This window comes from Monodelphis domestica, chromosome 5 (genome assembly GCF_027887165.1).
Source record: "Monodelphis domestica isolate mMonDom1 chromosome 5, mMonDom1.pri, whole genome shotgun sequence".
Lineage (NCBI taxonomy): Eukaryota > Metazoa > Chordata > Mammalia > Didelphimorphia > Didelphidae > Monodelphis > Monodelphis domestica.
In genome coordinates this window covers 86,649,953-86,665,410 of record NC_077231.1, presented here as the reverse complement: position 1 = coordinate 86,665,410, position 15,458 = coordinate 86,649,953, and the positions used below count along the sequence as shown (strand labels likewise).

At 37.3% G+C, this 15,458-nt stretch overlaps 2 protein-coding genes across 4 annotated transcripts in view; one reads left to right on the top strand and one right to left on the bottom strand.

The window, feature by feature from the left end:
- The window catches only part of LOC103093644 (mucin-16-like), a 52,189-nt gene extending 40,977 nt beyond the window's left edge, over nucleotides 1–11,212 (bottom strand). Inside the window, exons 1-3 of one of the 3 annotated variants that reach the window (XM_056798713.1) lie at nucleotides 10,398–11,212; nucleotides 8,745–8,861; nucleotides 5,309–5,347 (exon numbers count right to left, since the gene is read on the bottom strand). In XM_056798713.1, coding sequence (XP_056654691.1) covers nucleotides 5,309–5,347; nucleotides 8,745–8,861; nucleotides 10,398–10,443 — 202 coding nt within the window. In that variant the 5' untranslated portion in view covers nucleotides 10,444–11,212. The remainder of the gene's footprint in view (nucleotides 1–5,308; nucleotides 5,348–8,744; nucleotides 8,862–10,397) is intronic. The other 2 variants (XM_056798711.1, XM_056798712.1) reach the window with 2 other exon arrangements.
- The window catches only part of LOC103102546 (transient receptor potential cation channel subfamily M member 2-like), an 84,245-nt gene that overhangs the window by 4,108 nt on the left and 64,679 nt on the right, over nucleotides 1–15,458 (top strand). The gene's annotated exons all lie outside the window — the stretch shown is intronic.

Genomic DNA, 15,458 nt, shown 5'->3' with positions numbered 1-15,458 from the left:
CTGATGATTTATGTGGGTTCCTTTTGTATGCTGCAACTTTTCTAATGTTGTTGATTTTTTCATCAGCTTTTTAGTGGATTCCCTAGGATTCTTTAAGTAGACCATCATATCATCTGCAAAGAGTGATAGCTTATTCTCCCCACTGCCTATTTTAATAAATTTCTTTTTCTTCTTTAATTTCAATAGCTAGTGTTTCTAGTACAATGTTAAACAATAGAGGTTATAAAGGGCCCATCCTTGTTTCACTATTTTTATTATTGGGAATGATTCTAATTTACCCTCATTGCAGATGATGCTTACTGATGGTTTTGGATATATTTATACTGTTCATTAGTTTTAGGAAAAGTCCTTCTAGTCCTATACGTTCTAGTGTTTTCAATAGGAATAACTGTTGTATTTTGTCAAAAGCTTTTTCTGCATCTATTGAGATAATCATGTTACTTCGTTGGTTTGCTTGTTGATATGGTCTATTATATGAATGGTTTTCCTAATACTGAAACATCCTTGCATTCCTGGTATAAATCCCACCTGATCACAATGAATAACCCTTATGATGACTTGCTGGATTCTTTTTTCTAATATTGTATTTAAGATTTTTCATTAGGGAGACTGGTCTGTAGATATCTTTCTCTGTTTTTGATCTATTTGGCTTTGGAATCAGTACCATGTTTGTGTCATAAAAGGAATTTGGTAGAACTCTTTTTCTTTTCTCATTATTTTAAATATTTTCAATAGTTTTGGGATTAGTTGTTCTTTGAATGATTGTTAGAATTCATTTGTCAATCCATCTGGTCCTGTGGATTTTTTCTCAGGGAGTTCTTTGATTGCTTATTCAATTTCTTTTTCTGATATGGGATTATTTAAGTGTTCTATGCTTTCTTTTGTTAATCTAGGCAATTGATATTTTTGTAAATATTCATCTATATCACCTAGATTTCCATATTTATATTGCCAGATAATTGAGCAAAATAGTTTTTAATGATTACCTTAATTGCCTCATCATTAGAGGTGATATATCTCCCTGCTCTATCTCTCTACCCAAGGTACACAAACTTCAGTCTTCTGGAGTTATAAAAGTTTAGCTGATTTCTGGGGTAAGAAGTCCCTGGTGGTCTTAATTAGTTCCCAAGGAGCTAGAGTTGATTCAGATTATGATTCGCTGGCTCCAACTGTCATTTCAATGCTGAGTTCTACTGTGGTATCCCTTTTTTCATCTGAACTTGGTTTTTTGTCCTTTTGAGGTATTCTATATTGGTTGGTGGTTTGGAGAGTAAAAGTCCTGCTTAGACACAGCAGCCATCTTAACCCAGAAGTCCTGATATTGACTTTTAAAAATCACTTTATTAGTAATTGGGAAATAGGTTCTGAACAATAATAATTGTATAATGCAGTGGAATTGTTTTTCAGCTCTGGGAGGCAGGAGGTAGAAAGAACAGGAATCATGCAACAGTGGAAAAATATTCTTAATTAATTAATTAAAAATAAAAATGGAAAAAAATCAGACATTAAAAATGATAATTCTGAAAGTGGAAGATAATGACTCCATGAGATATCAAGAAATAATCAAAGAAAATCAAAAGATGAAAAAAAAGCATATGTGTGTGTATTCAAAATCTATTTACCCTGCATTACAGAAGGAAGTGAAGGGAAAAGAGAAGGGGTTAAGAGAACTGATAGAAAAAGAGCGCAAATTGGGGGAAATGGAGGCCAGAACATAACCGGGAGTAAATAAGATGGAGACTGTCATATTCACTAATCATAATGAAGCAAAAAAAAAATTACACATCTATCTAATAAGAGACTTATTTCTCAAATACGTAGAGAAATGAGTAGAATATACAAGAATACACATCTTTCCCAAAATGAAAAAATGGTCAAAGGAGATGAAGAGGGAATTCTTAAAGTAATTAATGTTCTCTTCAGATGTGCAAAATATGTTCTAAACCACTATAATATAGAGTATTGCAAATTAAAACAACTCTAAGTTGTCACTCTACAACTCATCAGAGATTGGCTATTATGGAAGAAAAGGAAAATGACAAAACTTGGAGAGGATATGGAAAAGTTGAGACACTAATGCCCTGTAGTGGAATTTGTTAACTTATTCATCCAATCTGAATGCTGGAGGGGATGTGGCAAAGTTGGGACATTAATGCATTGCTGGTGGAGTTGTAAATTGATCCAACCATTCTGGAAGGCAATTTGGAACTATGACCAAGGGGCTTTAAAAGACTCTCTGCCCTTTGATCACTGCTGGGGTGTGTACACCAAAGAGATAAAAAGGAAAAATACTTGTACAAGAATATACATAGCTGGGGCTCTTTATTGTGGAAAAAAAATTGGAAAACGAAGGAATGCCCTTCATTTGGAGGAATGACTGAAGGAATTGTGGTATCTCTTGGTGATGGAATACTATTGTGCTCAAAGTGATAATTAACTGGGGGAATTCCATGGGGACTGGAATGACCTCCAGGAATTGATGCAGAGTGAAAAGAGCAGAACCAGGAGAACATTGTACACAGAGACCCATACACTGTGCTACAATCGAATCTAATGCACTTCTCCATTAGTGGCAAAGTAGTGATCCTGAACAACTTGGAGGGATCTATGAGAAAGAATACTATCCACATTCAGAGTAAAAAACTGTGGGAAAAGAATCACAGAAGAAAAACAATTGCTTGATTACATGGGTCGAGGCGATATGATTGGGGATGAAGATTCTAAATGAACATCTTAATGCAAACACCAACAACATGGAAATGGGGTTTTATCAAGGACTCATGTAATGCTCAGTGGAATTGCATGTCAGCTACTGGAAGGTTGGGGGGAGGGAAAGCAGGGAAAGAATATTATTCTTGTAACCAAGGAATAATGTTCAAAATTGATTAAATAAATAATTTACAATGAAAAAAATATTTCCTATGATGGAAGAAAAGGAAAATGACAAAACTTGGAGGGCAAATGGAAAAGTTGAGACACTAATGCCCTTTTATGGAATATGTGAACTTATTTATCCATTCTAGAGAGCAATTTGGACTTATGCCCAAAGGCAAAGGCCTATAACAGTACATACTCTTTGAGCCAGTAATACCATTATTAGGTTTCTTTACCAAAGAGATGAAAAGGGGGGGAGGGGCAAGACATTATATGTGCAAAAAATATTTTAAGCAGCTCTTTTGGGGGGATATGAGGGGGATATGAGGTGTATATAATTGGCAAATGAAAGGATATCCATCAATTGGGGAATGACAAGGTTATAATATATGATTGTTATGGAATACTATTGTAATATAAGAAAAAAGAAGGAGGAACTCAGAAAAACCTGGAAAGATTTACAGGAATTAAAGCATAGGGTAATAAACAGAACCAGGAGGACATTGAAGACAGTGACAGTAATGCAGTAAAATGAACAACTGTGAATAACAGTTATTTCTCAGCAATATAATGATCCAAAACTTTCCTTCAGGACTCATGATTTTTTTAAATGCCATCTGCTTCCAGGGAAAAAGAACTGATGAATTCTAAATCCAGAAGAAAACAGGAGCATTTTCACCTTATAATTTTTTTAATTTCAGTTTCATTTCATAAAAGGTTTAATATGGGAAATTTTTATATATTTACATATGTAAAATCTACATAATATTTACTTACTATTTCAAAATGGGTGAGTGGGTGGGGGAATTTGTGTCTCAATGATCCTTAAAAAATTTAGAAACTGTTGTTACATATAACAGAAAAACTTAATTTTGAAAAAATCAAATTGATTCTCCAATACTAGTCAAAGATTATGAATAGGGAGTCTCAATGAAGAAACTGTGCCTATGTGAAGAAATTGTCCAAATAACTGATAATTATAGAATGAAAATTAAAATAATTTTGATGTTTCACATAAGCCGATAAGATTAGAAATGCTGGAAAAAAGGAAAAGGACCAATATGGGTAATAGAGAAAATGGTCTACTAATATACTATTGTTACAGCAGTGCTGCACATTGGACTCAAATTTTAAGAAAGTAAACTAGAAATATGCCATGAAACTATGCGTATACCCTTTGACTGAAAAATTATCATTACTAGATTTATATCCCAAAGAGTTCAAAGAAAAAGAACCAGATATCCTAAGGAATATATTCCAAACATTTTTAATGTGGCAAAGATTGGAATGACTGGATACTAAAGAATAGAAGTTGAGGAGATATTCTCATCAGTTGGGGAATGACTGAACAAGTTCTGATGTTCATGAGTGTGATGAAATATTATTTTGCTATAAGAAATTATGGAAGAGGAGCAAAGAACTCCATGGATTGAGAGACACCTCTAGAGTTATGAGGTCCTGAGTTCATGTGTGGCCTGAAATTCTTCTGGGCTGTGTGACTCTGGGTAAGTCACTTGACCCCAGTTGCCTAGCTTGTAACATTCTTTCTGCCTTGGAATGGATACTTACTACCAGTTTTCAGACAGAAAATCATGGCTTTCTTAAAAATAAATTTTGAGATATTTTCAGAAAAACCTGAGGAGACTTGTGAGTAGCACCAGAAGAACAATGTATACAATAACAACATCATAAAAATAAATAACTTTAAAAGATTTAAGTATTCTGATCACTACCATGACTAATCAGAATACCAGAGAATCATTGATGAAGCATACTTTTGAACAGATTGGTGTTGGATTCAGGGGGCAGAATAGGATATGTGTTTATGAAATGGCTAATGAAATAATGTTTTATTAGATTATAAGTATTTCTTACAGTAATAGTTTAAGGGGAGGTAGAAAAGATAGCTTTTTTTCCATTGGAAATTTTTTATTTAATTTTATCATGAGTAGATTGAACTAGATAGCCTGGAAGTTCACTTATAGATGTAAGTCTGTCATCTTATGAGTCTAGGACCAGTAGCTAGCTTTCAACTTCATAAACAAATGCAGCAAAATTTACCAGCATTCCTCAAAAATTCAAATGAATGCTACCTGCAGTGAGAGGAACTGAGGATGAAGTCAGAGAGAATGCTAAAGTGATGGTTTTTCTCTGAGGCACTGAGGAAGAAAGATCATGAATGAAAACTATGGACTATCGATAAGCATGTATGATCATAGGGAGGGGCTATAAAATAAAAGGGAAACTATTTCTGTTTCACATGGTCACAGGGTGACATGTGGGGATTGAAATATGAGAAAGGAACCAGGATTTTCTGTGTCTTTCTCTCTCTTTGGCCCTCCTATCCCAGCTTCTCTTTCCTAAGATGCTATTGGAACACGGTCAGGATGCACAAACTGTATCCTCTGTTCAGTGCCAGGATAAGAATACTCACTGTTTGTGAAGCAAGGGAAGCTCATTTGATGTTTATAACCTGTAGGGAGAGAAAACATTATATTATGGAAACTTCCTGTAGTCTTGGCTACAAATGTCTAAGTGAAATATTACTGCATCCTGTCCTACATACTTGTGGGATAGAAATTACTTTAAACTGGACCTATACAAGGCCTATTTTGAATTTTTCTTATGTTTTTGATTATTTTTCTATTTTTTTGATAATTGACACATACAACCCCATAACTGAACATTGCATTCTGAGCTAAACTTGATATATTTTTTAATACTTACTTCAGGGGGGATTGTATTTTAATTTAAAATCTAAGAATTTTTTTTTAATTTTTTAATTTTTTTTGTTTGTTTGAGATTGTATTTTTATAAAAATCCAAGAATTTTGTTTAAGATTTTACTGTTATAAAAATTCAAAGATTTTGATTCTGTTTGAGAAGAAAAGATCATCAAGAAAGAAGCTTGAAACTTTTATATCCAGAGAATGAACTGTTGCAGAAAGATGCTGAAAACCTACACTTCATCAAGAAGATCAAGAATGAACTTTGGATATGATTTGATTGGACTGGACTTATGATTGAACATTTATTGTAATTGTACACATTTATGCCAAAGGGGACTGCCCCTAATTTGGCTTTCTGTCAATAGGCCTAGCAAAACATTGGTTTTGCTTTCTTTTCTTTTTTATTTCCTCTCTCACTATTCTAATTTGTCTTAGAAAATTGAATATTGTGTATATCTTTAGTTAGAAGTGAATTTAGAACTACAAAATGATTATGTTAAATGATCAATGGGGAGACTAGTCTCCCAATAATCATCAGGGGGGGTTGTAAACCTTAAAATTTCTTAGACTTATAAATGTTGGAAATTTCACCATTGGGAAATTTCATACTTGGAAAATTTCATACTGATAGTGGGAACTCTATTGGAATGTGAACCCCATTGGCAAGGGAGGTTCCTCCTCCTCCCTTCTTAAGATTACTTTAGGACAGGAACCTTTTGCTGAACAATGGAAAGGGCTGCAGCATAGATCAAAATTTAATTATTCCAATCTCCACCCTACTCAGGGTAACAGGATTTAGGAAGGGCTGCAGCAAAGGATCAAGATTTAATTATTTGAGAATATGATCTTCAACAGACATGTGCAAAGCCACAGACCTCTGGGTGGTCCTGGGTTAAGGTAGAGCCTCCATTGGCACAGGGAAGACATGGACAGTGATTGGTAAATGTGAGAACTGAGGGGAGGGAACTTGGATGGTTTCCTTAAAGATAGCGGGGTCTGAGGACTAGGGGTGGTTGGTTGGAGAGGTTGTGCTCGGAGAAGCTTGCTCTGAAGGAAGCTGGAGGTGGAGGCCCCTGAGACTGTTTCTTCATTTTGGTCACGTGAGTGATAGGGACTGATCTCTTTTCATTGCCTCAGCTATCTAAGGGCTTGGGCCTTTTGGCCCAGCCTAAACAGAAGGGGTATTTAAGCCCTATTCCCTTCTCTCCCCTTTCTCTCTCCCTCTCTCTCTCTATCTCTAATTCCTTTCTTCCTCCTGTTTGTAATTAAACTCCTTAAAAGGTTGACTGCTGACTTGAGTTTTCATTTAGGAATTACATAGCTGAATTCCTTGGTGACCTAAAATTAATATATATGAGTCTTTTAAAGTGATTTCCTTGTCACAACATCTACTAACCTGTATAGTTAAGGGCATGTTTTTAACCCTTACATTCTTCTGCCTTGGAAACAATACATACTATATGTACAAAAGAGTGGTAAGGACTAGGCGATGAGGGTTAAATGCCTTGTACAGGGTTACACAGTCAGGAGACATCTGAGGCCAGATTAGAACTGAGGGTGGCTGAGTACTAGAAAGCTGTTTGTCAGTTGCTACAGGACCTTCTGCTGCTCTTGGGTTTAGCATTTGTGTGGTGCACACCACATCAGCTACTTTGTATGCAGGAAGGAATGAGGGAGGGGTCCAGGGATCTGTCATGATTAACTCATAGTGTGCAAGGTAGCAAATGCATGGTACTCACTTCACAGCCTATGATTGTATGCATTCTGTTATTAATATTTACTCTGACTCCAGGGAAAATCCAATTACAAAATTATATCTCAGATTTGGATATCCCAGGAACAATAGGACTATTCCGTTTTCACCAACAAGCAGTGGAGCCACACAGACCACTTAGGCAGGCTACCCTCCTATATAGTGATCTGAGGGAGACAAGACTGATTTAAGAGACATAACTTGGAAATCCAAGCTCCAAAGTAGCCCAAAATAGGCACCCAGAGAGGAAAAAGCCAGGGGAGAGATTTCACCCAGGAGACAACATGGTAAAATGGAAGGAGCTCAAGAAATAGAAGGTACTGTATACCTGGGTTCAATTCCTAACTTGGATACTTACTCCTGCTGTGACTTTGGGCAAACCTCATCTGTAAAATGGGGTCTTTGAACTAAATAATCTTGATATTCCCCTCCAGACTTATATATTTTCTAACCCTCTGATGTTCTGCAATGTATTATCTCCTGAAGGGCATTACAGAGTTAATATATATTTTAATTATATTATATAGTAATATAATATACATATAAATTATATATATATATAATATAGAGCTAATAATGATGTTTCAATAACACTGTATGACAACTACTGTGCTTTTAAAGACTACTATTACTTGATTATTTCATCTTATTTTTTCAGAAATTAACCCTAGGAAGTATGTGCTATCCCCATATTATAGATGAGGAAACTGAGGCAGGCAGCAATTAAGGACCATTGATTTGATCAGGGTCATGCAGCTCTAATTAGAGTTTGAGGCTGAATGGAATACATTGCCTATTATAAGTAAATTTGTTTGTGCTCAAACTGATGCCAATAAACAGGTGGTATTCTGGTTGAAAACTCAAGTTATTATCCTAGGGGAAAATATAGAAAAGATATTCAATATTGATGTAATGGAAAAGAAATGGATACTCAAGGAATAGCAGGTAGATCCAACACACCAGTTGGAGAAGTAATCATCTATTCCGATGATCAAAAAAACCCTTAGTGATGGATGAGCTACGATGTTTAATTCAAATATTAAGAGTCTTACTACAAAGCCTATACAGAGCATATACTGAAGAAGGCTTCTGAGAAAAACAAACTGTTTGTAATCTTCTTCCAGTGAACTCCGGTCCCTTTGATTAAAACTTTTAACAACCTTCTTCTTCTATCTATTTCATTCTAACATTTTGAAAAATAAAGAGACCAGACCACAAATTTTTCCTCCTACTATCTTCATTCAACTGTATCAACCATGTAATTAATATGAGATGAAGGAAAAGCAGTAGAAATAATGGTGAAATGGAAAGCCCTTAAAAGAGGAAGGATGACCTGGGAGGAAAGAATTTCTGTCAAACAGAGAAGGCAAAAAGGAGGCTTCTACTGACCTGAAGTATTGTTGGCAGTCATTGTGGACACCGAGGAGTCATCTGATGGGGCGATGGTACCATCAGGCAAAGATGTGTCAAATTTTTTTCTTCCAGAAGCTAGTCTTCTGTTTAACTCTGTGGGAAAAGTAAGTCAGTCAGAAAGTCAATCAAATAACACTTATTAACATTTATTGACTTGAGTACCATCATGAGGAAGGCAAAGTACAAAAATTGTTTAGAAAGATTCAAAATTCAAAATATACTGCCTGTGTCTTCTCTCTCTCTCTCCTTTACTTCCTTATATTGGCCCCACAGGTCCCTCTTTCTCAAAGTCCATCGAATCACTTAAATCAGTTGCCCAAAATAATGACAGTCAATTTGAGCCAATAGGAAGGGAGGAGTGGAGAAGGAGAAAAGATAAGACAAAAAAAGTAAGGAGGGGAAGAAGTTATTTTGAGTGCCAAATAACTCCCTTCCAGACAGTCTGAAAGGGAACTGGAGTGACCATGACAGAATATCTTAAAACCCCTGAAGTCAGGTCCACCAATACAGATTATGAAAGGAGAGAGTCAGGAGTGATTCCCATGGACTAACAAGATCCCCAGCAGGAGTTGATGCTTCCTTGTGAATCCACTGGAGGTGGTGGGAACAAGACCTGTCTGCAATGTGCTCTTACTCCCTCCTGGGCTCCAAAGACCACTTCCTCAAATCCTCTTCCTTTGAATGACTCCCCTTGGCAGACTAGTAAATTTAATCTACTGACAAATGTTCACTCTCCTCAAATAGCCTCCTAGACAAGCAGAGGGCAAACTCTCCCTTCTCCTACATCTTCCAAAGGATAAAAAAGGCCATCTACTTTCAATCAAGAAAAATAGATACTTAGGAGAGAAAGCTCCAAAGAGAGAAACTGAGGAAGAAAGAACAAAAATGTTCCCAGAAAAGGAAATTCAAATGCAAATCACCAAGAACCAAGAATAGCTCTGTAAATATCCATGAGATGGAGAACTCTCAGAAAGAGGAAACAGAAACTGGGTCCCATGTACATTTGTCCAGCAGAGTCAGCAGAGATTGACTCTTACAAACCTGAAGTACTAGCACTGGTAATGGGCACCAGGGACTCACTGGCTGGAGATATGGTATCTTCCTGTAAGGTTAGATCTGCCAGTGGCAGTGTTGAGACCTAGGCTGTTGCTCATACTTTTAAAAAAGAGATTTCAGTCAATCCCTTATTCAGCACATACTTATTGAGAATTACTGTATACCAGGCAGAGCCCATTCAAATAAGGATGTTCTAAAGAAGTCCATACAAAAAATCTGAGTATCTTTGATCAATCTATCCCTTTTCTTAACTGCCCCAAGGCACTTACCACAGCCCAATTTTAACTCCTATGTAAAGGCTTTGACCAAAGTGAGGAAAGGAAGGATCATTTGGGGCCCAAGGAAGACAAGATGACATTGAAGAAGAGTAGGAGAAACTAAAGTGACCATTAGAATCCAAAATTCTCCAGGGGAGGCTCTATCAGAGAATGGAATGTCTTCATGTTAAATATATGTAGTTTCTTCCTACCTTAAAGCAGAAAGTAATCAACCTCCCCAACTCAAACATGACCCTGATCTTCCAGAGAAGAAAAAGAGTTCATGAAGGACCATGAACTGAACCAAAGACTTTACCTGCTTTTTTCTTTTTCCTATGCATATGGGTGCACATTGCACCCATCGTTCAGGGGAGAAAATGAAAAAGGTAAGGGTTGATGGGGACCTTAGTCCAAGGTAGCCCAACTGAGCTGAGTAAATCTTTTTATAGGGGCCTTCATTGTGATGTCAGAATCAACTGAATGTGATGTCTTTGAAATGGGAACATTGCTCATAGAGACTGAGTCAGATGAAAATAGTAAATGTTCAGCTAATGCCTTTCCCTGAAGAAGAGATCTTTTTGTGGAAGCAGTTGAATGGACTAGTTTCAGGATATCTGGTAGTGATAGGTTCCCACCCTGAAGTTGTGGCTTCACTAGGGGTGCCCATGGGGGAAAGAAAAAAGAGATCCCTTTTGGGCTGATGTCTGAGGAAGGATCAGAGTCTAGCATACCATTAGACTCAACTGATGTGGAATGATGTGGGAGAAAGTTAGTGTCCATAGACTCTCTTGAAGAAGCTTCAGTAGTTCTGGGGATGGGGTGGTCCTTAAAGAAAAGAAATGATTGTTTGGGGGTGCCTCTGGACATTGTATCCCTGTAGCACAATTCATAGTGGGAATTGGTAGACTGAGCAGAGAGCATTGTGAAATGTGAAATGGGGGTAATTTTGAGTGCATTAATTTGAAAAGATTTGGTAGAAATAAAATAAATTCTGTCAAGATTAGAAGGAAAGCAGAAAATTGGGAAGACATTTTTATACACTCAAATGTCAAACATATAGAGATCTTTGCTGTGTTTGTAAGAAAAACAGCCATCCCCAAATTGATAAATGGCCCAAAGTTATAAATAGACAAGTTTTAGGTGGAGAAATCAAAGCCATATATAGTTATATGAAAAAAGTGCTCCAAGTCACTAGTGATTAGAGAAATGCCAACTTCTGAGATATTCTTTCATACAGAGCAGATTGGCTAAACTGACCAAAGGGCAATTATTGGAGGGGATGTGGGAAAAAAGAACAAATACATTGTTGGTGGAACTGTAAACCAGCCAATCCATCCATTGTGAAGAGTTATTCAGACCTACACATATAGTCATAAAATTGTATAGACTCAAGAATCCCATAACTGTGTCTGTTTTCCAAGATGATCAGAGGAAAGGGAAAAGAACTCATATGTTCTAAAAAATTTAAAGTAACTCACTTTGTGGGTTCAAAGAATTGGCAACTGAAGGGATGCCCATTAATTGGGAATTGGCTATACCAATTGTGGTACATGATTGTGGTTGAACAGTACTATGCTGTAAGTAGTGATAAACCGGGAAATTTTTAAGGAACTGGGAAAGAACTACACAGGCTAATGAATAGTGAAATGAGTAGAACCAAGAGAACACTATACACAATGACAGAATTAATACTAGAAGAATAAATTGTGAATGTTACCTCCAGCATGTAAACTGAAAGGTAAAAACATTAAAGATTTAAATTGTATAAACATACTGGTCTCCCATATAATACTTTCTTTGATGCAGATAGGGTGGGGAGGAGGAAGGATACTTGTGTTCAGAATTTATTATTTATATGTGAAGAAAAGTAAGTTAAACATAGCAGAGATTTGTAACTTCATTTATGTACAATCTTGTTCATTGTGTATAGATATGTTTGTTTTATTGAGTTTTTTAAACTATTGAATAAAATTTAAAAAAGAAAAGCAATGGGCAAAATATTGCTTCCCCTAATTCTTCCAAACGAAGTGTCCGAATTCACAATCCCAAAGAATAGAAATTGGAAAAGGTTTTAAATAGAGAAATTGAGGAAGATAGAATTAAATTTTATGAGGAATAAAAGTCTCTAGGGCCCAAGAATTATCCATGAAATCGAGATCTTCCAAAAAGAAAGAAAGAGAAACCAAACATTCATGAAGATTTAGCCAGTACAGGGGGGACAGGAGAGACTTTTCCTAACTTGAAACACTGACAGTAGTGGTGGGCACTAGGGCTGGCTGGCTGTTAACTTGTTATGTTCCTGTAAGGTTGAGCCTGTAATGGGGGTGCCCGCACCCAACTTCTCATTGATGCACGCAAAAAAGGGAATTGCTCAATCTATCCATCAGTGTATATTTTCTGACTATTTGTTGTATGCCAGGCAGGGAGTCCCCTCAGATATGAAGCATCATAAAAAGACCTATGATCTCCCATAGATTCATGCATAGTCTCTGTGTCTTTGGTTATTTTGAAGTAAAGGAAAAAGTGCACAGGACCTCCAACCCATGTGATAAATTGCAAACATTTCAGCAGATAGCTGACCATAGGGTGTTTCCGGACTGTTGCAACATTTCAGAGAAATAACTAGCCATAAAGTGCTCTAGGATTTAAACAATCATCCAGACTAAGTAATATTGTGAGGTATATATGTAGGGTCCCAACTCTGGGAGGACAGAACTGCTTTGCTGAGCTGTACCCTAGCATGCTAGTGATAGTGTGCTAGTAATAAAGGCTTTTCCTTGCTTGAATTGCATTGTCTTTGTGTGTTCCTTGGGTGGTCTGCAACTTGGACCCTAACATTTGGGGGATCATCCCTTTGACCCCCTGAGGACCACCGTGACAAGGGAAGCTCTTTTTCCAGGCCCTGTGACAATGTTCAAGAGGTGAGACTGGGGAAGTGTGAATGGTTGTATGAATGTGTATAGGGAGATTTGGACTCTGGTTGGATTTATAAGGCTTAGTGGACAAGAGATCCTGTACCCCCGGATTGTAGGGGTTGTCCTATGCCAAGCCCCCAGGGAAAAAATCTTAATCCTCTTGTTTCTGAGTGTGTACCACCAAGTATATGAATTTCCTGTTTTTCCTTGAGGAACCAGATAGGGAACGGTTGGTAGTGATTGCGGTGAGATGGATGGGGAGAATTGTCCGGTGTCTTGAAATCTCATCCTGAACATAAGGGGGTTTGAGTCCCTCTGCCCTGACATTGTGTCGGGGGCACCAGGGTTCAAGTCTCTGGTGGTCCAGGGTGCAAGTCCCTGAGACTGGGGTTTGAGTCCCCAACAAAGTAAATCCCTTAGTGGACGATCTAGGGCACAGATTAAGTGAATGGGCACTGTGCAATGCAGGCACAGGACAAGTAAAAGGAGGGAGTTGAAAGAGAATTCTTCATTGTCTGTTTGTCTCTTTTTCTGTCTTGTTCTCTTTGTTACTGAGCCACAGAAAAATCCTCTTTTTGGCACTCTGCTTAAGGCTTCTCTGTCTTGTTCTCTTCCTCTTTTTTTTTTTTGCCCTTGATTCTTTCCTCCATCCCAGTCATGGGCCAGGGACAGTCAGTCCCCCTGGACTTGGTTCTGAGCCATTATCTGGACTTCAAAGCCCTTGCCCATAAATTGGGAATGAAGGTAAGGTGGGGAATGTAGTGGCTGTTCCTCCACTTCCCACACCTGCATCTCAATGGGCTAGGTTATGGGGGAGGGGCTGTGCTAGCTCTGGCAGCAAGCTCCTAAGCAGGAGAGAGAATCTGAATAGGAGGGGATTTAAAAGTTCCTTCCTTGAGAAAATCAGCCAGACTCAGGAAACAGCTCACTTCCAGCTCAACTGGCCAGATACTCCAAGAGCATTTTGTTAAGAAATCTCAGTCAAAAAGAGTCAGTTTTTTTTATAAGATCAGTTCAGAGAGAGAGAGGAAACAAGAAAGTCAGATCAGCCAATCAGATGGCTTAGCTCATCACAGCTTCCCCAAGTTTGCTGAAACTATTTTAATGAATTTTTCTCCCTGCAAATATTTTTTTCTTAAGAATGGATCCTAAAAACGCCTATTTTTTCCTCTCAAAGCATGCTTGTCACACCTTTGTATGTTACTGTTTTTCTTTGTCTTTTTCACTGTCTCTTCTCTATGTGAAAAGAAGGGTGGAGTTGCATGCTTGAACTTTCCACTGTCAAAATTCCTTAGCAGAGGACAAAAGCAAATACCTGTTCAATTATATTTCCCTCTTTCTTCCCTTGGATGGTCCCCCAAAGGTGCGAAAGAGAGAAATTCTGAGCAGAAAAGGGAGATTTTTTACTCCACAGTTAGCAATTTGCATTTAAAAATCAATTCTCAACTTGGGAGGATTGCTAATGATTTTGATATGGTGCAAATATAGTGTATTGTGGTGTTTGTCAGTACATGTGAAATGTTAGCCAGATTTTTTATTGAGCACAAAAAACTCATGGTTAGAGGGTTGTTTTGTTAGATATTGCAATGCATAATGGTTTCGGTGAATTTTTGAGGATTGTCGAAATGTGATTGCCTGACACAGAGAAGAAATGTTTTATTCTATGAGGACAGAAATCGTATGGCTACTTTATAGATGTAAAAGTCATCCAGAAGAAACTGTTATGTTGTTGAGAAGAACTTATTCTAGGATTTAAAATTGGGGATCTTTCAGATCAGTTTTATTTTAATGCATGTGCTGTAAGAACTAGAAATCATGTAACACAAGAAGTTTTCAAAGTGGGTAATCTGTGCTTAGGATTTCATAATACTAATATTGAGCTAAACAGTATTTTATTTGACTACGGTCATAGGAATTATTTTAAAATGCATAGAAAGGAATTTGTGATCTAGAGATGAACATGTATTCAGCTATAAATTATGTGTTCATTTGTACTATATTTGTTCCACCTAAAAAGGTTAAGGGCTTATGATATGCAAACTGTTTGTCCTTAACAAGAGAAATTTAAGCAGCCCTGAAATTGAGAGGGCTTGTCATGAGGATTAATTACAGTCTAGTGCCTTTCCTCTACTTACAATAATGGTATAGAAGAGAAGCCAGAAGAAATAATGAAGTAGTCTCCCAATAAGAGAAGACAATTAAATTGAAGTAGAAAAAGTAGATCTATCCCTTCCTACATTCTTCTCAGGAAACAAACCCATTCCCCTTCCCCCCACCCCCAGGAGGTCAAGCAGGTTAGGCAGGCCAGGGAATGGACTATAATTAGCCAAAGGATAAGAATTAGGAGGGTCGGGAAACAAAAGGAATTTCAGGAATATCAAAGAGGTCAGGCTGGAATGCCAGGTAACATGCAGCTAACTAGAGGAGAAGTGATTAAGTACATGTGAAAGTAACCAACCCCT